Source organism: Microcaecilia unicolor, chromosome 3, assembly GCF_901765095.1.
Source record: "Microcaecilia unicolor chromosome 3, aMicUni1.1, whole genome shotgun sequence".
Classification (NCBI taxonomy): Eukaryota; Metazoa; Chordata; class Amphibia; order Gymnophiona; family Siphonopidae; genus Microcaecilia; species Microcaecilia unicolor.
Window position 1 is genome coordinate 177,298,176 of NC_044033.1, and position 27,558 is coordinate 177,325,733.

At 42.1% G+C, this 27,558-nt stretch overlaps 1 protein-coding gene and 1 long non-coding RNA gene across 9 annotated transcripts in view; one reads left to right on the forward strand and one right to left on the reverse strand.

The window, feature by feature from the left end:
- The window catches only part of STAC3 (SH3 and cysteine rich domain 3), a 68,348-nt gene that overhangs the window by 19,701 nt on the left and 21,089 nt on the right, over nucleotides 1–27,558 (forward strand). For 7 of the 8 annotated variants that reach the window (XM_030196633.1, XM_030196636.1, XM_030196635.1 and 4 more), the window contains 3 exons: nucleotides 20,209–20,290; nucleotides 20,386–20,483; nucleotides 20,616–20,679. In XM_030196633.1, coding sequence (XP_030052493.1) covers nucleotides 20,209–20,290; nucleotides 20,386–20,483; nucleotides 20,616–20,679 — 244 coding nt within the window. The remainder of the gene's footprint in view (nucleotides 1–20,208; nucleotides 20,291–20,385; nucleotides 20,484–20,615; nucleotides 20,680–27,558) is intronic. The other variant, XM_030196634.1, reaches the window with a different exon arrangement.
- On the reverse strand, nucleotides 809–18,517 carry LOC115465854. The gene is made up of 3 exons (XR_003941469.1): nucleotides 18,507–18,517; nucleotides 6,180–6,184; nucleotides 809–890 (listed from the first exon to the last, which is right to left on the reverse strand). It is a non-coding gene; the product is annotated as an uncharacterized LOC115465854 (long non-coding RNA).

Genomic DNA, 27,558 nt, shown 5'->3' on the forward strand with positions numbered 1-27,558 from the left:
TTTCACATGATATACGTGTAGACATAAGTGTTCCTGGGGGGAGGGGTATTAGGGTGCTTGTTTGTGCCAGCTGCCTTTGTAAGTTTGTGCCTTTATAAGTACTTATGTACTTATAAAGGAAAAGTCCATAGACCGTTATTAAATGGACTTGGGGAAAATCCACTATTTCTGGGATAAGCAGTATAAAATGTTCTGTACTTTTTTGGGATCTTGCCAGGTATTTGTGATCTGGATTGGCCAGTGTTGGAAACAGGATGCTGGGCTTGATGGACCTTTGGTCTTTCCCAATATGGCAATACTTAGGTGTCAATTTTCATACTAATCAGGCTACTTCTGGGAGCTTCTTTTATAAAGAAACAAAGGTGCCTATTTTGCATTTTAAAAAAATAGGTGTAAATAGATGTGCATTTGAAAGTTTTCTAAGCATCTTCTTAGGAAATTACTCCCATAGTGGCTTATGTAGCCAAAAGTTCAGAATTCCCCGCAGGATTCTATATATTGCACCTAGCATTCTGCACCAAAATCCAAGCGTATTCTGTAACAGTGCGTATAACTTAATTGGCTTAACAAGCCAATCAGCATTTTTAACAGCACATAACAAGCAATAATCAGCACTAATTGGCAATAAGAATTTACGTGCATAACTTGCTAAGTGTATTTTGTAACACACAGTGCCTAAATTCTGATGCATGAGGTCAAAAAGGGTATGGATATGGGTGGGGAAATGGGCGTTTCGTGAGTGTTCCAAAATTTACATGCACTGTTATAGAATATGTCCCTCTGTGCCTAAATCTACATGCCAGTATTTATGACACATTCCCCTTGGTGTAAATAGATACGCATAGTTTTAAGCTCTGTGATATCAACTAAGCGTATTCTATATAACACGCCTAAATACAGTCACCACTTACAGAATACACTTAGGTGGAAATTTATTCTGTGCCAATTTGTAAAGCACCGTATATAAAATCTAGCCTTCCATGGGCAGAAAAATGATAAGAAAAGAACTTCAAAATGTGATTGGCACCAGCTGCTAATCACAAGTCTTTTTGAATATTGCCTTGATGTCCAAATGTGTCCCAATCAAAGAACGCATTGCTTTCAAAATCTGCACTCTGGTTCACAAAATTATCTACAGTGAAGCCCCGGGATACATGACAGACTTGATCGACCTACCAACTAGGAACACATCCGAATCAACACGAACGTACCTAAATCTGCACTACCCAAGCTGCAAAGGACTCAAATACAAATCAACTTATGCATCCAGTCTCTCCTACATAAGCACACAACTGTGGAACGCATTACCAAAAGCCTTGAAAACTACAAACGACCACCTAAACTTCCGGAAAACACTAAAAACTAAACTGTTTAAAAAGGCATACCCTACCGATCCAAGATAAATGCCTGATCTCTGCAACACAACAAAACTAAAGTACGTAATGGACATAACACAACTCTACCATTGTACGATTCCTAATGTGGCTGTTCCACATGAACTTTATCTTACCACAACATCACTTTGTATTTGTTTATACCGGAGTCTGCAAACACCTCTCTGGTACTATGTAAGCCACATTGAGCCTACAAATAGGTGGGAAAATGTGGGATACAAATGTAACAAATAAATAAAATGATTCTGAGAGGGGTGGTGTTGGGGTGATCATGATTGAGATTAATAGTCAGAGCGGGGGGGGGGGGGAATGGTCTAAAGGCTTTACAGTTAATTGAAGCACTTAATGCCCTTGCACTGGCCCTGATTTCATAAGATCAGCAGAGGCACAACCAGAATTGGCTCATCCTGTCCCTGAATATCTGGTGTTGAGGCTTAGATTTACACATAAGCAATCAGACAAATTTTGAAGACACCATCCAGTTGGTCCAACTCTGAACAAACCAGCAGGGAGATAGACAGCGATTACCATTAGCAGGAAACCAAAAAAAGATAAATTTGGGGTCTACATATTGGCACATGCTGGCTGACAGGCACCACGGTAATCTTGTCTGCTGCTGAAAAGCCGCACTGTATTGATGTCTGCTGATGAGCTTTCTTCAGTGGGCTGACTGGAGAAGGAAGTGGCATGCAGTGGGTAAAGGACTTTAAAAGAGGCAAAAAGAGCTAGTGTGAGGATGTACAGAAGAGGGAGAACCTGGGTGGGACAGCCTAAAAATGACCCCTTCCCTCACCACCATACACATGAAGGGTGCCTTTGAGTGCAAAAATTCTAATTCTGGCCCTAAGTGTCATTTGGGCACCCTAGTGAATTTTGAAAATTGAAGTTATTCCATGAAAGGAAGAGGGGTATTTTGAGAGCAAAACTATGGAAAAGTGATAATTTTAGACCAAAAAAAGCAGAATCTTCATCCCACTCTATGGACAGTTTCAGTTCAATAAAAATAGGGTAAAGGTGAGTTTTGTTTGCTTTATGTATTTTCTATTAGTGAGGAAGTGTTTTTACAAGGGACAGAACGGAGCAAGTTCAACTCCAGACGTGCTGTCCTGCCCAGATGCCCACATTGCAGTAAGGGGTTGGAGGGGGGGGGGGGGGAGGGTTGCTCAGTTGAAAAGCATTCACAATAGAGGTGTTAGGAGCTGAGAGAAAGCTGACAATCACTCAAAAGTGCATGGTTCAGGACATGATACCTTTAAAAGATATCACCAAAACAGGGAAGATAAAATTCAGCATCCTGATAGCAAGGTTGCTGCAAAGTTCCACATTAGGAGTCATTGCTCAGGAAAAAGAACTAGGTGTCATCGTTGATGATACATTGAAACCCTCTGCTCAGTTTGTAAGGGGGCTAAGAAAGCAAATAGAATGTTAGGAATTATTAGGAAAGGAATGAAAAACAAAAATTAAATGTTGTTATAATGCCTTTGCATTGCTCCATGGTGTTGGCCGTACCTCAAATACTGTGTGCAATTCTGCTCACCACATCTTAAAAAATATATAGCAGAATTAGAAAAGGTACGGAGAAGGATGACGAAAATGATAAAGGGGATGGGATGACTTCCCTATGAGGAAGGCTAGGAGAAGAGATGGCTGAGGGGGAGAGAAAGGGAAAGGGGATGAGACTTGATATACCACCTTTATGTGATTGCAATCAAAGCGGTTTACGTATTATATACAGGTATTTATTTTGTACCTGGGGCAGCGGAGGGTTAAGTGACTTGCCCAGAGTCATAAGGAGTTGCAGTGGGAATCAGACCCAGTTCCCCAGGATGAAAAATCTGCTGCACCTCCACTAGAGGTCTATAAAATACTGAGTAGAGAGGAACGAGTATAAGTGACTTGCTTTTGTTTACTCTTTCCAAAAATACTAGGACTATGGGGCATGCTAAGTAGTAAATTTAAAACAAACCGGAGAAAATATTTCCTCACATAACGTGTAATTAATCTCTAGAATTCATTGCCAGAGAATGTGGTAGAAGCAGCTAGCTTAGCAGATTTTAAAAAGGTTTAGATATTTTCCTAAAAGAAAAGTCCATTAGCCATTATTAAGTTGGACTGGGAAAATCCACTGCTTATTTCTAGGATACACAACAGTTAGCGGACAAAACTAGTGTGTTGCAACACAACAATGTTGGCTGTAGAGGTTATCTCATATCAATCAAAACAACTGTGTCCGCCAATTTTTGGTATGACTCACAGATTTGTATAGGTTTGTAATCATAGAACACCTCCAGCCAACCAGTAGTATCGAAAAAATGTTCATATATTTAAAGTTCAAAATATACTACTGTACAAAAAATAAACATTATTGCAATACACGGGCAAATAATGCACAAGTTTAACTTAGCTTAAAGGCTCCAGACTCAGATGTGCTGTCTTCTAGGGCTGGAGCTCATCGGGTTTCAACTGAACATAGTGAAACCTTCCAGCAACTCCGTTATCGTTGTAAGCCCGACAGGACCCTGTTTCGCGGTCTCTTGCTTTGTCAAGGGCATAAACCTTTGTAGTACGGAGAAAAAATTGTATCAATATAAGCCAAACTAATTACAATTTACTTGCTATAAATATCTAGCGTCTGGACTCACAGCAATAACGACACATGTTGATGAATCGCCAATCCAAAATGGCGTTGGCGTCTTAATTATAGTTGTAATAGGCTCCGCCTCTTTAGGTCACGTCATGAACAACTAGCAATTCACATGTGTCAAATTAAAAGGAAACAGTTCCAATGGAGATAAGTGTTCAAGCCTTGAGGTTCAACTGTGTTCAGGCGAAAAATCCATCGAGTTTCTTTTTGAAGTAATAGCCTGTCGATGTTACCTCCACGGGCATTCGGCACTATACAGTCAATTACCATACATTTTAGAGACTCACAAGAATGTTGTTTCGAAATGCAATGTTGAACTAAAGGGGCTCCTATAATTCGAGCCGAGATTCTAGATCTGTGTTCGACCATTCTTGCGTTTAAAGATCTGTTTGATTTACCAATGTATATCTTATCACATGGGCATCTGACATAGTAAATGATGTGAGTGGTACGGCAAGTCGTTTGATGTTTGAGTTGAATAGTCTGGCCATTGTGATAGAATTTGGCTGTCTCTATAGTCATAGGGCAGGTTTTACATCCATTCTTGTTACATTTTTTATGGCTGCCATACATGTTGAACCCAGTAATTGTAGAGGTTGATAAATCAGCTGGACTTAAGATCTCTTTAAGATTACGTGCTCGAGAGAATGCCATCCTTAGGCGGCAACTCTCAAAAATGGGATGAGCACGTATAATATCCCAATGTTGTTTGATGATATGTGCAGCAGCTTCTCCTCCTTGTACATATTTCATAATGAACGTCATAACAGGATCTTCTTGTGGGTCGATTGTCTTGTTTTGTAAAAGCAAGTCCCGATCCAGATGTTTGGCCCTTGTATAGGCTTTCTTTAAAACTAGTTTGGGGTATTTACGTTGTAATAACTTAGAGCCAAATACATTGGCTTGCTGACGGAAGTCCAGTTCTTCTGAGCAGATCTGTTTGAACCGCACAAATTGTGAAAAAGGTAAGCTTTGTCGAAGAGTTTTAGGATGACAGCTGCTGTATTCTAGGATAGAATTCCTATCTGTGGATTTGGTGTATACCTTAGTTTGTATACCTCAAGGCTTGAACACTTATCTCCATTGGAACTGTTTCTTTTAATTTGACACATGTGAATTGCTAGTTGTTCATGACGTGACCTAAAGAGGCGGAGCCTATTACAACTATAATTAAGACGCCAACGCCATTTTGGATTGGCGATTCATCAACATGTGTCGTTATTGCTGTGAGTCCAGACGCTAGATATTTATAGCAAGTAAATTGTAATTAGTTTGGCTTATATTGATACAATTTTTTCTCCGTACTACAAAGGTTTATGCCCTTGACAAAGCAAGAGACCGCGAAACAGGGTCCTGTCGGGCTTACAACGATAACGGAGTTGCTGGAAGGTTTTACTATGTTCAGTTGAAACCCGATGAGCTCCAGCCCTAGAAGACAGCACATCTGAGTCTGGAGCCTTTAAGCTAAGTTAAACTTGTGCATTATTTGCCCGTGTATTGCAATAATGTTTATTTTTTGTACAGTAGTATATTTTGAACTTTAAATATATGAACATTTTTTCGATACTACTGGTTGGCTGGAGGTGTTCTATGATTACAAACCTATACAAATCTGTGAGCCATACCAAAAATTGGCGGACACAGTTGTTTTGATTGATATGAGATAACCTCTACAGCCAACATTGTTGTGTTGCAACACACTAGTTTTGTCCGCTAACTGTTGTGTATGCATACAAACTACTTTTGGACAAAATTGAGCCATTAATTATATATATTTGTATATTTCTAGGATAAGCAGCATAAAGTTATGGGGTAGGAGATAGTGTCCTATTGTGGATTAAAAACTGGTTAAAAGAAAATGGAGAGTATGGTTAAATGGTCAGTATTCTCAACGGAGGATAGATAGTGGAGTTCCCCAGGGGTCTGTGCTGGGACCACTGCTTTTTAATATATTTATAAATGATCTAGAGATGGGTATAACTAGAGAGGTAACTTTGCTGATGACACAAAGTTATTCAAAGTTGTTATATCACAAGAGGATTGTGAGAAATTGCAAGAGGACCTTAGGAGACTGGGCATCCAAATGGCAGATGACGTTATATGTGAGGAAGTGCAAAGTGATGCATGTGGGAAAGAGGAACCCAAACTATGGCTATGTGATGCAAGGTTCCACATTAGGAGTCACTGCCAGGAAAAAGATTTAGGTGTCATCGATATGTTGAAACCCTCTGCTCAGTGTGCGGCAGGCAGTGAGTGGTTAAGAAAAAACAAAAATGAGAATACAATAATGCCTTTGTATTGCTCCATGGTGCGACCACACCTTGAATACTGTGTGCAATTTGGTCATTGCATCTAAAAAAAACCCTATGGAATTCATTGCCAGAGAATGTGATGAAAGCAGTTAGCTTAGCAGGGTTTACAAAAGGTTTGGATAGTTTCTTAAAAAGAAAGTCCATAAGCCATTATTAAGATGGACTTGGGATAATCCACTGCATATTTCTAGGATAAGCAGCATAGCATCTGTTTTACCCTTGGGATCTTGCCAGGTACTTGTGACCTGGATTAGTCACTGTAGGAAACAGGGTTTGATGAGCCTTCGGTCTGCCCAGTATGGCAACACTTATGTTCTTATGTTCACTAAAGGTCAAGCTGCAAAATTATTGCTTGGAATCCCTTACTTTCAAGAAGTGCTAGAACCTTTTCTAAATCCAAATTGGATCGGGAAGAGGATATCATGGGCTTCTAGTCTGTTGTAGTAGTGTGAGTGAGGGCAGGCCTGGAGCCTTCTCAGGTCAGGAGAAAATAAACACAAAGATCAGTCTTGACCTCTACAAAGTTCTGTCCCATGGTCTGTTCTGGCAAGGCCACGGCCTACACAAGTCTCTCTCTTTCTAAAGGTATCACAACCAGCTTGGTTTGGGCCAGTATTACAGTTCTGTCTTTCAAAAAAGCGAAACACAGTTGGCCAGCTTTGACCTTCAGTTTAAAAGTTACAATTTTAGGAGAGTTCCAAGCTAAACTTGGCCTACCTGCCACTTCTGCTTCTGCTATGGAGGCATAAGGTGGAGGACTCCTCTCCTCTGGCCCTCCCTGACTGATCTATGCTGAGAACTTTTATCCTGCCTTGACCATGCTCTCCCTGCTCTGCTGTTCCTGAGTCATCTCTTCCTTGCGCTGTGGTCCACCTATTAAGGTGGTTCTGTGACTATGAGGGAGTGCTGTTAAGAGGACATAGTAATTTCCTATAGACTCCTTCACATACCCTGCCCTTCAGCATAACCCTACCTGGTTGAGCGTCTGCAACTTCGGGTTCCATCTCCCAAGACAGGAAATCAAGGTTGCTAGCACCACGGTTTTCCTGTGGGATTGTGCAGGGTTTTTTAGTAGTTTTGGGAAGTTTCCAGTGATCACGGGTTGTGCCTTTTGAGGTAGGTTTTGGCCAGCTGCACTGATAGGTCAAATTTGGAGCTGGAACAAGGCTTGGTACATCTCAAGCCTCATTCCTCCTCCAAATTTGACCGATAAGAGAGTGATGAGGTCATCAGAAGCAGGGAGGAAGGAGGAGCTATCGCTGCTCTTCACATTTGGGGGGGGGGGGGGTGCAGGTTGGGTGGGAAAATTGTTTTGCCATCTAGCAACCCTGCTGGAGATCAGCGTTGGCATGATCTTTGCCTACCTAATGTTGTACCTCAAAACTGAAGTCTTGGAGATTGAGGTATGCTTTAGATTATTTATGGTGAGCAGTCCACCTGAGGGGTTCCATGATCTGTGACTAGCAAGAAGTGATGTCCCAGCAAATAATACTGGAATGTTTCCAATGCCCACTTGACTGCTAGGGCCTCTTTCTCAATAACAGGTACAGAGCATGTATCTTATTGACATTCTTCTAGTTTTGGATATGAATGGAAGATTGAAAATGAGCAATCTAGATATAATGGTTGGGTCAAGGGAAATCTCTCTTCTAAACAGACTCATAGTAATCATGGACCAAAGAAGTTGAGAGAGAAATTGAGATTGTTTCTTGACCAGCTTAAATGGCATAAAGTTAGCAAATGAGGGTCAGCCGGGTAGGAAGAATAAAAGTAGTAAACTTACTAGTGGTAGGTAGGTGGGTGGGTGGGTGGGTGCAAAACATTTTGTCTGGGGAGTACAGAGGGAAGAAACTGAAGAATGTGATGGAGATGAATGAGGACATGAAACCCGACTAGTATGTGCATTGTTGAAAAAGAATGATGCAAAATGAATTATAGTAAGGTTGTAATTAGGGTCAGCCAAAATGGGTGCATGGGGGGGGCGGGGGGGGGGAGAAGTGGGATACTTTAGAACTCTAAAAAACTAGAAGGATGGTTATCCTGTTGAGTTATCCTTCCATCATAGGTACCAATTCGGTAGGTGCCTGAGCACAACCAATATTTTTCCCTGTAAGTGTGTAGATCTGGGGTAGCAAGTTCCACATTGCAAAGCTACAGAAAAACCATGGAAGGAAGTGCTTCTGTATCCTAGTTACTGATCCCGCCTTCCCCTGCAGCCTGTTTGCTGGCTGTGTCTACCCTGCAGGGGAAGGTGGGAGTTGCTGTAGTCTAGCAGCTGCCAATTAGGAACGGAAGTGAAGAAGACAGACACAGATTTCAGATAACTTTATTGGCATGATAATTTTACATGTGTTGGAAAAGTAATACATATAGCAGTTAAGGTAAAAAAAAAAATAGAAAAATAGAAGGACTGGGAGAAGAATAAAGAGGGCAGGGAAGGGATGAAGAGATTTAAAGGCTGGGAAAGAGAATGCTGGTCTGAAATACTGGCAGAAAGTTGCTATACAGTAAAGAGAGGCTGGCTCATGGTAACAGGGACTAATAGTGGAGCAGAGGGAGTAGAAACAGTCTGAGGATGAGATAAACTCAGGTGGGGCATGGGCTGTGTGGGGGGGGGAGGTTACTGGGAGAATATGATATGATTCGGGAGAGAGGAAGAAGAGCAGGCAGATGGACACAAGCTGTATGCAGAAGAAGAGATGGAGAATAGTTGTGTGGGACTGTGAAAAGAGAGACTGAGGGAAAGGTAGAATATGGTAGAGAGAACAGACATGAAGGTAAGAAAAAGATAAGAAGTGGCAGGAGAGAGATGAGAGAAGCTGTCAAGAGAGACTATGGAGAGAGAAACACACTTTGGAAAAGAGAAATTGAAGAGCACTTTTCCAAAACTCACTCAGTCCTTTTCTTTTTTATTTCCTCTCAGTTTTCAGCTATGCGATTAATTTAATTCAGCAAGGCAAGATTCAATTACCGTACTTCATTCCTGTTCCAAAACTTACTAAGTGCATGTATTTTACAGCTGAAATATTGTCGCAATACATATCAGTCTCCAGAGACTGGGCTTTCAAATTGACATGACAGACAGAACAATTCAAGCAAGGAACATGTCCCCATGCTCAAAAAGTATTGGCCTATTGTACAATCCATTTTACATTTTTGTTAAGGATATAATGTTTGCCTTCAAAAGGTACAAAACGTTAAGACATTTTAGCACTATCAGCTCTTCCAGTTCCTCAGAAGCAAGATATTGTTTGGGGACATTTTTCTTGCTTTGAAATTTCTGTCCGTTAATTTGAACGCCAAAGTTTTGTACACCCAGTTTCTGGAGACAGGTATGTATTGTGACAATATTTCAGCTATAAGACAGAACAACTGGTATATGTAGTCATTTGTCCATGTAAATTGCTTTACATTGACAAGGCTATGAGAGCTCTAAATAAACGTATTATTGAGCACAGAAGTGCTATAAAAAGAAATATATCTGAAAAACCACTTGTGGAACACATGCAAGCCAAGTGACACAAGTTTAAACTACAGTTTATTGTATTGTATAAAATTAAATTACATTGACGAAGAGAAGATACTGATAGAATGTTACTGCAGACAGAGCAAAGATTCATTTTTAGATATGATACTGTGGTGCCTAAAGGTCGTAATCAAGAATCAGATCTATCTGTGGTTTTGTAGCTACCAAAAAGGATACAGCTCTTTTTAAATAATGACCAGACAATCAGCATTTCTTTAATATATAATCTGTGGATTTTTTTAGATATGGTCTATGGTTATTATATTCATTTTGTAATGTGTTATAAAAATATTGGTGATTTTTACTGTTTTAATGACAATATATATTTGACTGTAATTAATTTTATAATTGTATTTATATGGTTATTATTTTATAGGACTATGCACTTATTTATTCAATTGTGTGGCCATTATTTGTGTTTAACAGCTTTTTGACTTTGTGATACTTTTGGGAGCAATTGTTGAACTTCTCTGACTTTTTGACATGCTTATTGTGCTCAATATACTGCCATGTTCCAATGATAACATTTGCATCATTGGAATGCATACAAAATGGCCGCTGGAACGCATAATTATTTTGACCTTTATAGTGTTTTTACAATGATTTTCCAGCATTTCTTGTTGATTGATAGTGGTTGTAGGTCAGCAGAGCCAACTGCATCTTAGTTGTACTTTCGGTTTTGAGCTCTTTAAAAAGATCGATTTTTAAAATTATTATTTTAATTTAGCAACTTCATGGCATATGCTTTTAAAGTTTCTTGGAGAGGTATTAAGTTCATACTCTCCCCTGTTTGAGTTTTTATAGTTTAGTGCTTACAAATCTAGTTTGTAAGATTTTTTGTGTGAAAAATATTTTCTTTTAAGACTTTTCACTAGAGAATGACAGGGAAGTACAGGGACACAGAAGGGAGATGCTGAACTTGGGGGACGATAGGGACATAGAAATGGAAGATGGATGGTGGACATTGAGCGAGAAGAGATAGGAGAACCTGGTGAGTGAGTTCAGAGAAGGCAGAGAGAAGCAGAAACCAGAGCCTGAGACCAACATGATTTCAAAAATACAATGACCAGACAACAAAAGATAGAAAAAAATTAATTATATTTTCCATTTTGTGATTAGAGTATGTCAGATTTGAAACATACATCTTGCCAGAGCTAGTGTCAGACATGGCTGGGGCCCAGGCAGAAATTTGGGAGAGGACCTCAAAGCCCGCTACCAGGCTGCACTTTCTTCAGCCTTCATCAGGCTTGGGGCTGTCTCTGGTCAAGGACCAAGGGCAATCGCCCTAGTCACACTCTCCTAACACCATTCCTGGCATGTGCCATATTTATATTTTGCACAGTACAGGAGTAAATGTATCTCTTTCTATATCTCTGGCATTGTACTAAATAACTGTTTGAGGCTTGTGCAGATGGGAGTCAGAGCTTGCGGGGACAAACTTTGCCTCCGTTTCATTCTCTACCTTTCACCCTAGCAGGAGGGAATAAAACTAGTAGTTTTCCATGGCAGATTCCTTGTTTCTGCCTGTGTAGTGGAGATGCTGCTGCTCTGAAGACCGAGTACTGTGTTTTGAGGAGCTTTATGCTGTTATGCTGCTTTTGTTTCTCAAATGTCTTTTTATTTATTTTTTTAATTTTAGGCTGTTTTGGATAGATTTGACCATAAACTTGTTTCAGTTCCCCTCTTGGTATGTGTCCTATTTGGTGTTACTTTTGCTTTTAAACCTACGTGTGTTTTATATGAGTCACTCTGCCTGTACTGATACACGTATGCTTGTATTCTGCATCCGTTTGTGATTATGGAAATGTATATTGACTGATGCACCACCCTCACATTGTTCTGATAATTTTATTTATATACCCATTTATGTCACCTTTTATGCCTGCTATATATTTGTTTTATCTATGTGACCATTTTTACTGCGTGATTTTATACTAGATATTATGTTTTCATTTTTTACTTCTATTTATATGTTGATTTCACTTGTGTGCTGCTGCAGCTAAGAAAGCAAATAGAATGTTAGGTATTATTAGGAAAGGAATGGAAAACAAAAATAAGGATGTTATAATGCCTTTGTATCGCTCCATGGTGCGACCGCACCTCGAATATTGTGTTCAATTCTGGTCGCCGCAACTCAAAAAAGATATAGTGGAATTAGAAAAGGTGCAGAGAAGGGCGATGAAAATGATAAAGGGGATGGGACGACTTCCCTATGAGGAAAGGCTAAAGCGGCTAGGGCTCTTCAGCTTGGAGAAAAGGCGGCTGAGGGGAGATATGATAAGAGGTCTATAAAATAATGAGTGGAGTTGAACGGGTAGATGTGAAGCGTCTGTTCACGCTTTCCAAAAATACTAGGACTAGGGGTCATGTAAAACAAATCGGAGAAAAGTTTTCTTCACTCAACGTGTAATTAAACTCTGGAATTCGTTGCCAGAGAATGTGGTAAAGGCAGTTAGCTTAGCGGAGTTTAAAAAAGGTTTGGACGGCTTCCTAAAGGAAAAGTCCATAGACTGTTATTAAATGGACTTGGTGAAAACCCACTATTTCTGGGATAAGCAGAATAAAATGTTTTGTACATTTTTGGGATCTTGCTGGGTATTTGTGACCTGGATTGGCCACTGTTGGAAACAGGATGCTGGGCTCGATGGACCTTTGGTCTTTCCCAGTATGGCAATACTTATGTACTTATGTTGCTTTTATTTATTTATATGGTTTTAATTAATTTAAATATTTGCACTGCAGCTCTAATCCCTGATGCAGCCTTTTGGCAAAATGTGGCCCCTTCGGGTGCTTGTTTCAAAAACAGCATATTACTTCAAATTGCTAGTCTGCTCCATGTTTTACTGCTTTGCTTGTTTACAGATCACCCCCTTTCATCATTTTGTCTTTGCCACCTGTTGTGCTCTACATTTAAAGGCAGCCTGGTCAATTGTGTTCACAACCCACCATGCTTTAGTTTCCTTTTTATGGACTTGTTAATTTGTATGGAGTTGATACCCCCAATCATTTTGAAAAGTTGGCTCCTATGCCTTCCATAATATTCTTTCATACGGTGCTTAGCTGCATGATTAAGCCTTTGCAAGAAATACACAAGGTTTTCAATTAGTTATGAAGTTATTTTTATTTATTTAGATTTTATTTATTTAGATTTGCTCACACCTTTTTCAGAAGTTAGCCTTTCTTCAGTGCCTTTCAGCAGGAAAAAGGTTTTTGTTAAATATGCAGTTTTGGAAAATACCAGGGATATGGCCCCTGCTGGATTTAACAGTATAGACCTGTATAGATTTTAAGTGGGGCTACCTTTTCTAAGGTCTCGTGAAAAGAATTCCAAGATAGGGCCTAAGGTTCCAGAGCGAGGAATGAGAAATTGTTTGGAAAGGCATCACAGCCTCTGATTCAGCTTTTTGGACCTATGAATGAGTCCAAGGAGGTTTTGGTGAACAGAGGTTAGTTAAGGTGAACACCATTAAAATGCGGTCAGACTGGTAAATAGGAATAGTAGTAACAGAATCTGGCACCAGAAGGTATGTTTCAGCTGTGGATATCAGCTTGATGGTGCTTCCATTGTGCAAAGGTTTATGTAGTAGCTAGGAGAATCCAAGATCAGAAATGAAAGAAATTATGCTGAAGGGTTGTCTGTATGACTGTTAAATTACCCAAAATTAGAAGAAAACAGGAAGACGTCAAGATGTGCTCATCCACCGAGCCCAGAGTCCTTATATGAGAGTTAGCTAGGATAGGCGTGAGTGGAGTAAAGACAAGTGAAATAGATTTCAGAAAGCAAACACTTCTCCAGCTAAGAAGAGGAGGAATAAAAGGGTGATAACATAACAGTAGGGACCAATTGTGTGTGTTGGCAAAAATATAAGCGAAAAGGGTATAAGGGGAGGTTAGGGACACCTCCAATCAGACCAAATGTGATTGAGCAAAGGGATTTATCTAGCAATGGAGCAGTTTTAAACAGCAGACCAATAATACCATTGCAATTTCAGGAGGCCCAGACAGCCTAGTTGCTTGGGTGTAAAAAGTAAATGAGATTTGACAAGGGGCCTTTTCTTATACCAAATACAACATATGATGCTTGATCTTAATTTCACAAAGAAATTGATAGAAATTAGCAAGCTCATAAATTAAAAAAAAAGTTTGGGAAATATGAAGATTCTCAAAATATTACTTTTTTCCAACCACGAAAAGTGGTAGTCATGGTTCTGGGTGGAAAGATCTTTTAGTTGTAAGAAATGCAAAAATGACAAATAATTATGATTATATAAATGATCTAGGCGATTTGAAACAGTGATGCCGAGGTATCGAAAGGTAGAGGTCCATTTCAAGCCATAAGGTAAAGGAAAGGTATGATGCAATCTGGAGTACAGGCTACAAGACATAATGACAGATTTATTTAAGTTGATAGCAAAACCAGACATAGATCCAAATTCAGATATAGTAGAAAAAAAATTAGGTGTAGCATTTGAAAAGTCACTCAGGTAAAGTAGCATGTCATGAGCATATAAAGAAATTTTGTGGGTCTCCCTATTAAGAGTAATACCCTTACTTGTCTGAGTCAATCGTATGAGGATAGCTAAAGGTTCCAACACTAAAGCAAATAGGAGTGGTAAAAGAGGACATCCTTGATTGGTCCCTTTGTGTAAATGAAAAGACTGGGAAAGAGTGCCATCAATGGTAATAGCTGTGAAGGGTTTTAGGTATATCGCTTGGATCCAGAACAATAAATATGGACCAAACCAAAGCTCTGGAGGACACAAAATAGATAAGGCCATTCTACATTATCAAATGCCTTTTTGGCATCTAAAGAGAGGACTGCCAAGTCTCCAGTGTTCCTAGAGGTGTGATAAATTATATTAATGAAGGGGCCTAATATTATCAGAGCTGTATCAATTTTGGGTAAATCCCGTTTGATCATGGTAAATACGCTGAGAAATGGCATACTCCAGTTTTGGCTGAGGATTTGAGCAGTGGCGTTCTTAGGGGGGGGGGCGGTGGGTGCGGTCCGCTGGGGGGGGTGGCGCGCACGCCTGTCTTTCCTTCATTCCATGCTCCCTCTGCCCCGGAACAGGTTACTTCCTGTTCCAGGGCAGAGGGAGCATGGAACGAAGGAAGGACAGGCATGCGCGGCACCCCCCCCCCCCAGCGGACCGCACCCGGGGGGGGGGGGGGGTCGCATCGGCGATCCGCCCTGGGTGTCAGCCCCACTAGGAAAGCCACTGGATTTGAGTAAATATTTTGTATTCAATGAGGAAATAGGTGTATAATTAGAACAGAGTTGGATCTTTCCAATCTGTAGGGCAGCAGTTCCCAAACTGTGTGCCTTGGCACCCTGGTGAGCTGCGGCAAATCCTGAACTCCCCACAGCCACCAGATCCGCTGCTGCTCCCTCATTGTGTCTTTTTTTCTCTTCCCTTCCTTGTGGACCATGAGTCCTGCATCTCTCCTTCTTCCTTCCATTGGCTCTTCTCTGTAGCCCCAGGCCCCTATACTCTCTGGTAGCGGCAATTGAGACAGTCTTCCACCAACATTGGAGCTGCCCTCTTCTCTGGAGCATCCCGCCTACTTTGATTCAACTTCCTGTTATCCGCATATGTCGGACGCGCCTGAGAGGAGGCCCCGATGCTGATGGAAAACTTTCTTTATCACTGCCGCTGATGGAGAGGTACAGGGGACTGGGGCTATGGAGGAGAGTTAGCGAGAGGGAGAGATGCAGGGCTCACTGGGAGTGGGGAAGAGAGACTTGATTGGAGTAGGAAGGTTGAAGGTGAGAGAAGTCAGACTGTTCAGGGGTGGGCAGGCCTGGAAGAGAGAGGAAAATACGTGGTACCCAAGTGGGGTAGGGTGGGCAGGGCAGGATAGTATGGGAAGAAGGAAAAAAAGAAGGGAGAAGCTGAATATAGGAAGAGACAAGGACAAAGAAAAGATGCTGGGCAGGGAGGAACATTGGGACAGGAAAAGGTGAAGATGGAGACACAGGGGGGCAGAGGAGACCTCCCAGGGCTACTCCAGGTGAAGGTGAGCAGTGGAAAATATGCAAGGGGAGCAGTAGAGAACTGTGGGGGGTAGAGACCTATATGGCCGGGGGGGGGGGGGGGGGGGTGCCACAAAAAAATGTCAAACACGGCCAAATGCAAGCCATTTGGTCATGGGAGGAGCCAGCATTTGTAGTGCACTGGTCCCTCTGACATGCCAGGACACCAACCGGGCACCCTAGGGGGCACTGCAGTGGACTTCATAAAATGCTCCCAGGAACATAGCTCCCTTACCTTTTGTGCTGAGCCCTCCCAACCCCCCCCCCAAAACCCACTACCCCCAACTGTACACCACTACCATAGCCCTTATGGGTGAAGGGGGCACCCGTAAGGGTTATGGTAGGGTTTGTGGTGGGTTTTGGAGAGCTTGCTGTTTCCTCCAGAAATTTAACAGGTAGGGGGGGGGGGGTATGGGTCTGGGTCCGCCAGTCTGAAGTGCACTGCTGTACCCACTAAAACTGCTCCAGGGACCTGCATGCGCTGTCATGGACCTGAGTATGACATCTGAGGCTGGCATGACATATTTTTAAATATGTTTTTGGAGGGTGGGAGGGGGTTAGTGACCATTGGGGGAGTAATGGGAGGTCATCCCCAATTCTCTCCGGTGGTCATCTGGTCATTTCGGGCACCTTTTTGTGCCTTAGTCGTAAGAAAAGCACGTCCAGGTGAAAAAGTCCAAGTGTTCGTCAGGGACGCCCTTGTTTTTTTTCGATTATGGGTCAAGGACATTCAAGTGTTAGACACGCCCAAGTCCCATCTTCGCTACGCCTCCGACCCAGCCCCTTGAACTTTGGCCGTCCTTGCAACGGAGTGCAGTTGGAGATATCCTAAATTGGATTTTGATTATACCGATTTGGACGTCCCTGGGAGAAGGACGTCCATCTATGTCAAAAGATGGACGTCCTCTTTTGAAAATGAGCCCATAAGTGATTTTGATCCTTGATAATATGTTTGTAATTAAGTTAGGTGAGGAGAGCAGAGTAAAATAACCTAAATTGTATACAGTGGGGGAAATAAGTATTTGATCCCTTGCTGATTTTGTAAGTTTGCTCACTGACAAAGACATGAGCAGCCCATAATTGAAGGGTAGGTTATTGGTAACAGTGAGAGATAGCACATCACAAATTAAATCCGGAAAATCACATTGTGGAAAGTATATGAATTTATTTGCATTCTGCAGAGGGAAATAAGTATTTAATCCCTCTGGCAAACAAGACCTAATACTTGGTGGCAAAACCCTTGTTGGCAAGCACAGCGGTCAGACGTCTTCTGTAGTTGATGATGAGGTTTGCACACATGTCAGGAGGAATTTTGGTCCACTCCTCTTTGCAGATCATCTCTAAATCATTAAGAGTTCTGGGCTGTCGCTTGGCAACTCGCAGCTTCAGCTCCCTCCATAAGTTTTCAATGGGATTAAGGTCTGGTGACTGGCTAGGCCACTCCATGACCCTAATGTGCTTCTTCCTGAGCCACTCCTTTGTTGCCTTGGCTGTATGTTTTGGGTCATTGTCGTGCTGGAAGACCCAGCCACGACCCATTTTTAAGGCCCTGGCGGAGGGAAGGAGGTTGTCACTCAGAATTGTACGGTACATGGCCCCATCCATTCTCCCATTGATGCGGTGAAGTAGTCCTGTGCCCTTAGCAGAGAAACACCCCCAAAACATAACATTTCCACCTCCATGCTTGACAGTGGGGACGGTGTTCTTTGGGTCATAGGCAGCATTTCTCTTCCTCCAAACACGGCGAGTTGAGTTCATGCCAAAGAGCTCAATTTTTGTCTCATCTGACCACAGCACCTTCTCCCAATCACTCTCGGCATCATCCAGGTGTTCACTGGCAAACTTCAGACGGGCCGTCACATGTGCCTTCCGGAGCAGGGGGACTTGCGGGCACTGCAGGATTGCAATCCGTTATGTCGTAATGTGTTACCAATGGTTTTCGTGGTGACAGTGGTCCCAGCTGCCTTGAGATCATTGACAAGTTCCCCCCTTGTAGTTGTAGGCTGATTTCTAACCTTCCTCATGATCAAGGATACCCCACGAGGTGAGATTTTGCGTGGAGCCCCAGATCTTTGTCGATTGACAGTCATTTTGTACTTCTTCCATTTTCTTACTATGGCACCAACAGTTGTCTCCTTCTCGCCCAGCGTCTTACTGATGGTTTTGTAGCCCATTCCAGCCTTGTGCAGGTGTATGATCTTGTCCCTGACATCCTTAGACAGCTCCTTGCTCTTGGCCATTTTGTAGAGGTTAGAGTCTGACTGATTCACTGAGTCTGTGGACAGGTGTCTTTCATACAGGTGACCATTGCCGACAGCTGTCTGTCATGCAGGTAACGAGTTGATTTGGAGCATCTACCTGGTCTGTAGGGGCCAGATCTCTTACTGGTTGGTGGGGGATCAAATACTTATTTCCCTCTGCAGAATGCAAATAAATTCATATACTTTCCACAATGTGATTTTCCGGATTTAATTTGTGATGTGCTATCTCTCACTGTTACCAATAACCTACCCTTCAATTATGGGCTGCTCATGTCTTTGTCAGTGGGCAAACTTACAAAATCAGCAAGGGATCAAATACTTATTTCCCCCACTGTAGGTGCTGATGTAGCAGGTTATATTTTTTTGCTTGATTGTGTCAATTTGATTTTTTTCTTTTTCTTTGACATAGACTTCTTGTTTTTCTTTGCATATTTATGTATGATTAAAAAAAATTCAAATTTAAAAAGAAAAAAAGCAATGATGAGAGGATTACGTATGGAGTATAGATACATAGGACAAGAGATGTCTATCTGAGGCAAATTGAGGAAAATGCTGCTATTTTGGCGCAAACTTTCAGCAGCTGCCACAGTTAAGGGTTTTCTTAAGAGGCTTCAAGAGAAATGTCATCTCTGCTAGGCAGAAGTTCTCCACCTGGCAGCACACCTAACTAGTGAGGTTTTCAGAATTGCCATGATGAATATGCACAAGAGATGGAATGGAGGAGTGGCCTAGTGGTTAGGGTGGTGGACTTTGGTCCTGGGGAGCTGAGGAACTGAGTTCGATTACCACTTAAGGCACAGGCAGCTCCTTGTGATTCTGGGCAAGTCACTTAACCCTCCATTGCCGCATGTAAGCCGCATTGAGCCTGCCATGAATGGGAAAGCGCAGGGTACAAATATAACAAAAATAAAAATATACTGGGTCTCCAGTGTATGTAAATGTGTATCATGCATATTCATCGTACCTGAAAACCTGACTGATTAGTTGTGCCTCCAGGAGGGAGCAAACAGCTGCTAGAACCTACAGCAAGAGAAAAAGGGCGATGTAGGGACGTAGCCAGCAGGGGCGTATCTGGAATCCGGCGGTAGGGGGGGCCACAGCCAGAGAGGGGGGGCACATTTTTGCCTCCCTCCCCCCCCCGCCGCCGCCGCCTCTCTCCACCCCCTCCCCGCCGTCAACCCTCCCCCGCTGCTTACTTTTGCTTGCGCCGAGGTCCGACCCGCAATCTCCGTTTTTCGTCTTCCTCCGTGGCCATGCTTCCAGGAAGTAACGCTGCAGTGCTGATTCGTTGAATCCGCAGACGCCGAACTGGATTCAACGAATCAGCACTGCAGCGTTACTTCCTGGAAGCATGACCACGGAGGAAGACGAAAAACGGAGATTGCGGGTCGGACCTCGGCGCCAGCAAAAGTAAGCAGCGGGGGAGGGTTGACGGCGGGGAGGGGGGCCAGGGCGAAATCTGCGGGGGCCCAGGCCCCTGTGGCCCCACGCAGATACGCCCCTGGTAGCCAGACTACAGATTTTGGGTAGGTCTAGGCAAGAAGTGGGTGGGCACCAAGTGCTCTCCCCACCCCCAAACCACCACCAACAAAAATATCTCAGCTGGTGGGGAAATGCTTCTTTCCACCATGGCAGTCTGTAGTATGCATGTGCTGAAAACTGAGCATGCGCTGGTATCATGGAGAGTAGTGTTTTCATTACCATTAGGGGGAAGTCTTCAGCTGGCTGAGCTTGGGATCCCCACCAGCTACCACTAAACATGTGGTACTGTTGGGTGGGCCTGAGCCCTAAATGGGTGGGCCCCGGCCCACCTGTGGCTACACCACTGAAGGCAAGTCATAAAATGCAGTATTGCAGCAGGAAAGGAGAATGCTGTGCCTGGTAGCCTTCATCGTTTATCAGAATCTAGGTAAATCGAATTGCACGCTTATCTAGCAAGTGATGATTCACTTCAGTTCCTACTATTTACTGTGCTTGCAGAACATTTTGTAATGAATCGATGGCTTTTCAGGCTATTACGGCTTTGTTTTTCAGCCCCCTGGGTTCCGGAGGGCTTACAGCTCCCCGCTGTACAGTAACCAGCAGTATGCCTCTGTGAAGGAGATGCTGCCCTTCTGTGAGTATCTCCTCTGATCATTTGGCAGTAGTTTGTGTTTCTCAAAAGTTGCCCACTCATGCTTACCCTCTCCCCTCCCTCTTCTTGTGGCCTAGCAGCAGCCAACCGATCAGATCCCGTCTTTGACACACTCAGGACTGGGGTCATTATGGCAAACAAGGAAAGGAAAAAAGGACAAGATGACAAGAAGAATGTGAGTGTCATGCTAGCATGTGGGTGTATCAGCATGTATACAGGTCAACATCATTTCTGCATGTGCATCTCTGTAATGCTAGTTCTGCTGATCAGTACAGAAACTGGTGTGGGATCTCTTCTCTCTTTGCAGCCTGTGGCCATGATGGATGAAGAGCCAGAAGTGCCCAAAATTGAAGAAGAGAAGGAAGAGGGAGGTGAGAAGGGCAGGGTACAATTAACACACTCATCTCTTAAGGAGGATGATGCTAAATCCTTATCCTTCACACTGTCCACATAGTATAAAACTTAAATCTGTTTCAAATCTTTAGTGGAGAAAACAGAGATGTGATCATCAAAGAGTATATATGCTTCAGTGGCTATAGAGCAGGTAGCAGAACACAGCAGTAGTTCTGGAAATGGATCCTGAGTTAAAAAAAAAAATATATATATATATATATAGATACATAGATAATATGATTAAAAAATGTATAAAAAAAGTCTCCAGGGCTTGAAGCTCTGAGGTTGCCAATGGACTCAATTTTTTTCTGACAGACTAATCCAGTCCTGATTTTACAGCCCATTATATAACTGGACTGGTAGTTCTCATTCCCCCCCCCCCCCCCCCCAATTCCCCTCAAAGAAAAACAAAGCAGATCTATATCTCTTTGCATACTTCAGAAGAAAGGATTAAATGGCTGTAGGGTTCTGGGTGAAGGAGTCCCAGTAAAGGAAATATTACTGTCTCTGACAATTGGTGCAAGTCATGTTATAGAAGCAAAGAAGATGGCATCAGATAAAGACCAAATGGCCTATCCAGTCTGCACATCCATACCATCTACTATTCCATTCTCTCCCTTAGAGATCCTATGTACCTATCCCAAGCTTTTTGGAATTCATTTATAGTTTTATCTACCACCTCCACTGGGAGGCCAGTCCATGCATCCACAACCCTTTCCATAAAGAAGTATTTCCTCAGAACCAGTGGTTCCCTAACCTGGTCCTGAAGTCACTCCAGCCAGTCAGGTTTTCAGGATACCCTCAATGAATATTCATGAGAGAGATCTGCATGCAAATCTATTTCATTAATATTTATTGATGATATACTGAAAGACTGACTAGCTGGGGTGCCTCCAGGACAAAGTTTGGGAACCACTGCCTTAGATTATTCCTGAGTCTATTTCCTTTCATTTTCGTCCTATATCCCCTCATTCCACAGCTTCCTTTCAATTGAAAGAGACTCGCCTCCTGTATGTTTATGACATGGAGGTATTTAAATGTCTCTATCATATCTCCCCTCCCACCTTTCTTCCAAAATACATATTGAGATTGTCTGTCCCCATATACTTTATAATGAAGAGCAGTGACCATTTTTGTAGCTGCCCTCTGGATTAAGATCCTCTGTTGCAGTAATTAACCTCACTTTATCAAAACTCCAAGTTGCTGTAAACCCTTCATAGTTTGGAATTTGTAATCATGTGTGAACTGATTTGACTGATAGAGGTGTGCTGAGTGAATGGATTAAGAGCCAGCCAGCATCCTAGCTTTGGTAGTCCCAGACTCCCAGCCCTGACCTTCAAGCATCAATCCAAAAGCTCTTATAGTAACCTACCCTGATGCTCATTGGGCAACCTAGGGTTACACATATAAGATTTTAAAACCAAAACTTCTAAAGTTTAAACAGGATTTGGACCTGAAAGGGCAACTGATGTAGCTGTATCACAAAAGGGGTTGCCTGCTTCCATTTATATCCTTTCCCAATTAATTTAGCAGCAGTATTCTGTAATTTAGACACCGATCAACTAGACATCCCTAGGTAAAGAATATTGCAATAATCCTGCTGTGGAAAAAAAAATCTAAGCTTAGACATTTTAACGTTGTTTTCTTTATATCTCTACTCTGTTTTTGTTTTTATAAATTTATGTTGTAACCCACTTTGACAGTCCATCCAGAAAGCTGTATATCAAAATGCAAACTTGATAAATGCAGCCTTATTTTCTGTTATGTCACAACTTATAGAAAGCTTTCCTTACATTATCATTGACCTGGGCATCCATAGTTTAAAGCCAAACCTAAAATCACATCCAGCATCTTTAAATCTATATAATTTGGGCTACCAGTGGTGTGCCGCAAGGATCAGTTCTTAGTCCTGTTCTTTTAAACATTTTTGTGAGTGATATTGCGGAAGGGCTGTCTGGTAAGGCTGTGTAACTTTGAGATCCTAGTTTAGTGCAGTGGGCTGAGAACCTGGGGAACTAGGTTTGATTCCCACTGCAGCACCTTGTGACTCTGGGTAAGTTACCTGCATATAATAAATGTAAACTGCTTTGGTTTTTTCCGATCTGAGGAAGAAGGGCAACCTTCGAAAGCTAATCAAGAAATGTATTAAGTTATGTCCAATAAAAAAGGTATCATCTTATTTTCTTTTCCATGTTTTATTTTGTTTGATTTCTATTGATAACCTTAAGAGTGGACTAACACGGCTACCACACTCCTCTACTTAAGGTTGTACCACAGAAAGAGGCAGTATTTGAAATCCATGACCCTTTACCTTTTTAAAATGTATAATACAAGATTCATGTGCTGTTCCCTCTGTTCTATCAGATGTATTAAGTTGGTTAAAGAAGATTGGGCTGTTACTTTTGGGATATGATTGTGACCTCTTAATAAAGGTGTGTTTTTTTTTTTTTACCCCCTCATATATGCCCACTTCCTGAGAAATTAATGTCAGGTTTGACTGACTTAAATAATTTCTATCCTATTTTTTGTTCTACATTTTTAAAAGTAAACTAACTGAATGGATAGTTTGGAAAAGTTAAGTGGGGCCTTTCCTCTTCATATAGTTTTGAATCTAAGGGGACTGTTTCAAACAGACCCTTTCAAGCTAACTCAATAATCAGATCGCCCTTAATAATCTTTGCAAATATTCTACTTCCTTACACCTTAACACCTAATTCAGGTCAGTAGCAGTGCTACCTCTCCAGCAACCAAAAACCAGAAAATAATTGTGCTCTTAATTTGCTGTAAAAAAAACAAAGTAATTTTCAGTGAAGGCAATGGTGGCAAGGGCAGGAATGAAGTGGTTAGGTGTACTGAGGTGTGTGGGCCTTTTTTTTTTAGTATTTTCCAAGATGGCCAGGGCTTCTATTTGCGGATATTAGTGTATAAGGAGTCTATATCGAGGGTGACCAAAAAGGTGCTGTCGAGGTCACAATCGTACGTGGTCAGTAAATTAATCATGTGAGAAGAGTCACAGATAAAGGATTTTGCTAGAGGAATAAAAGGTTTCAGAAAAAATCTACAAAAATAGAGAGAGGTTCTAAAATGGAACCATTCCCCGAAATAATGAGCCTTCCTAAGTGGATTGGTTGATGATTTATAGACTTTCATTAGAACATAGATGGTGATATTGTCGGTTGCTCTACAACAAGAAAAGCTTTCTCTTTTGAGGTAATGTATCCTGCCTTGTGTGCAAAGTCTACTATCTGTGTGATCTCTGATTTAAGTGATCTTGTCCTATAGAGAAATAATTCCAATCTGATAGCTGTCTCTCAATTTCTTCTACATAAGCATTCCTATCCATGACCACTATCCCTCCCCCTTTATCTGCCGGTTTAATAACCATCTCTTGGTTATGAGACCGACCGTAAAGCCAACATTTCCTCTTTTGTAAGGCTGTGGAATTTCTTGTTTTATTGTTCCAATTCCATGACATCTTTAACACACATTGATTGACAGCCACAATTAATGCATCTGTTGGACCCAGAGAGGACCCATTTGGAATTAATTTTCACTATCGACTGATCGGCATGGTCTACGCTTTGTTCAGAAAAAAAGTGTGTGATCTGAAGTTTATGTTGAAAACAGATCTACTTTTGTCTGAATGGGATCATAAACGAGAGACCCTTTTGAAGTACCTGAATCTCAGTGTTAGTCGTGTTAGAAAGATTTACGATAGGTATATCTATTGTCATGGTGGTTGTTGTGCTGATCCCTCCCCCTCCTCATGCCTTGTCTTGCCTTTGGTCGGGTGGAATTAACATCTGTAGTTGTGGGTTTGCGGGGTCATTTTCTATTGGTGGTCTGTCCAGAATCCTGTCTAAAAAAAACTCTGAGGGGCCTAGGGAGGGGACATCATAATTCATCATACTTACTCCTTATATGTTTCCTACTCCTTAATCACTGTTTCCTGTCTTTGATATTCAGTATAAACATGGTTATTCCCAATGGTCTAGAGCCAGATATTGAACCTATAATCCCCGTTGCTGCTGCTCCTGAAACCTCTGCTTGTTATTGGATATAGAAGGGAAAAGGGGGGGGGGAGGCTTTGGGGAGGGAAGGGGGTAGGGAACAGGGAGGGGAGGGGGAATAGTTTAGGGGGGGAAACTACTAATAAAAATACAAAATGTGAAGATATGCCAATTGCTGTTATGGAACTTGCTTATGTAATGTGAAATGTTACAGCTGATTATGTTCACTTAATAAAAATGATTGAAACATAAACATGGTTATTAATTCTAAATACAGATTGTCTAGTTTGTCTAGAAAATGATTTGGCCTTGGCCCAGGGGTAATTGTTGCCATTTCTATAGTCATTGGCATCACGTTTCATTTGGTGGTGATAATGTCATTCCTAAAACTGTCTAGCTTCTTATTTACAACATTGTCCAGAGTCACAGGGAGCTGCAGGGGTGGGGGGAACCATACCTTTAATCACCCGATTAATCACAATTAAAATTGTAATAAAAATGCTACCCTAAGAATATTTCACCCCATTTAGAAAGCCACGCTAGTAGCTGCCGGTGTAGTAATGCTGATACAGCCCATTCACTTTGAATGGGCTGTGTCGGCCTTGCCACACGGCTTTGTAAACAGAGGGGTTAAAGAATAAAAAGTAATGAAAAGATAAATACAACATACAAACTGAAAAAATTACAAAATTAAAAATCTAAAACAGCAAGTAGAATAGCTATAAACACCCTTACAGTTTTCATAGCCTACTTCAGAAAATCAAGCCTAGAAAAAAATATATATTTTCACTGATAAACTTGGAGCAGACCTCCGATTGAGGTTAAAGAAAGGGAAGGGAAGGCTAGTAGTAGCTCAAGGCACATTGCTGTCAGTACTCCAGGGGAAATTCTGCACACATTTAAAAAACATTTTGTGTACAGTGTTTGAAAATTCTGCACACTAGGGGCCAGATTCTGCAAATGGTGTCTACAATCGACGTGTCCAAAAAAAGCACTTATCACTATTTTATGTAATGCGACTAAAGTTAGGCGTGGTGTATAAAATAGTGCATAGGGCCTTGGAACGTGCCTACATTTAAGCGCAGCCATTTACGCCACTGAAAACTTTGCATAAATACCTGCGGCTGAATTCTATAACAACGTGCGTAAATTTGAGTAGCGCCCCTGACATGCCCACATTTCTCCCATGGCTATGCCAACTTTTCAGCTACACACATTAGAATTTAGATGCACCTCTTTTGAGAATATGCCTAAAAAGAAGCACATGCAAATTCCAATTCTAATTGGTGATAATTGGTTATCGGCCAATTATCACTAATTGGCTTGTTACTCAAGTAGAAAACAAATTGGGCACACGTCCAGTTTAAAATGTGCTACTCACCGTGCCTTATATAGAATCCGGGAGTATATTTGTAATTTTCTTGTGCAGAATGTTTCCATTATAAGAACTGATTTCTTTCCTACTACATCTTATCATTTCTCTAGCCCTGCGAGACGTATAGAGTGCTGTACACACACATAAGAGACAGTCCCTGCTTGACAGAGCTTACAATCTATCCGATAGACAAATAGGACAAATAAGAAATTAGAGGTTTTTATTTATTATTGGAATGATTAAAAACATCATGGGTGGAGGAATGGCTTAGTGGTTAGGTTGGTGGACTTTGGTCCTGGAGAACTGAGGAACTGAGTTCGATTCCCGGCACAGGCAGCTCCTTGTGACTCTGGGCAAGTCACTTGACCTTCCATTGCCTGCCGCATTGAGCCTGCCATGAGTGGGAAAGCGCGGGGTACAAATATAACAAAAAAAAACATGGGTTTTAAACAGGTGGATAAGAGGTTAAAAGTGAAATCAGCCTCGAAAGGTGGGCTTTTAACCTGGATTTGAATAGGGCCAGAGATATGGAGCATGATGTACTGACTCAGGAAGACTATTCCAGGTGTAGTATGGTGCAGCAAGGTGGAAGGAAGAGAGTCTAGAGGTGGTGATGGAGGAGAAGGGTACAGATAAGAGTGAATGACTTTATGAATGGAGTTCCCAGGATGGGGTTTAGGGATATACAGGACCCCCTCCAGCCTTTTTTTCCTCCTTAGGTTCCACCTTCTCCAGCTCTCTTAGTTTGAATCCTTTTCTTTCCTCTGGAAAGATCAGCCTCCAGCTTTCTCTGCTCCTTCTCCAGGGTGACTACCTTCCATTTTCCCCCTATCCTCCTTCTTCTCTGTTCATGTGTTCTCTACCCTCTAGCAGTTCTCTGCCTTCCTCAGTTCTCTCCCCCAAACCCTAAGTATTCATGTCCACCCCCATTCTCTCTCCCTAACTCCTAAAAATACCCAGTTCTGTCCATCTGCAAAGTCTCTCCCTCTGGTGTAGTAAAGGAGAAGATGGCGCCTGGAGCAGAAGGAAGATGGCACCCATTATCCCCCCTCTTCCTGGCAATGGCAGGTCTCTTAACTGCACTCCCCCTCCCCTCGATACCTTTTAAATCCTTCTGTTCTTTACTGACAATGAACAGGGATTCTAACCTGTACTCGCACTGGCTCAAGCCTTCCCTATGATGTAACTTCATGGTCCTGTTAACAGGAAGTTATGTCCAAGGGAGAGCTTGGGGCCGGTAGTTGAGACCCACCTTTGCCGGGGGGGGGGGGGGGGGGGAAGAGGAGAGATGCCGGGAGTCTTCAGCTGGTAGGGCTTGGGGATCCCTGCCAGCCACACCACTGCTTTGCTGATGCTGGCTGGTGCCCGTGCTAAAACAGCACCGAGTTCGTCCCCCTCTCCACACCTCTCTAAGTACAATACTGGTCTCTCTCTCCAGGCACAAACCCTCATCCCACCTTTCTTCCCCCAGT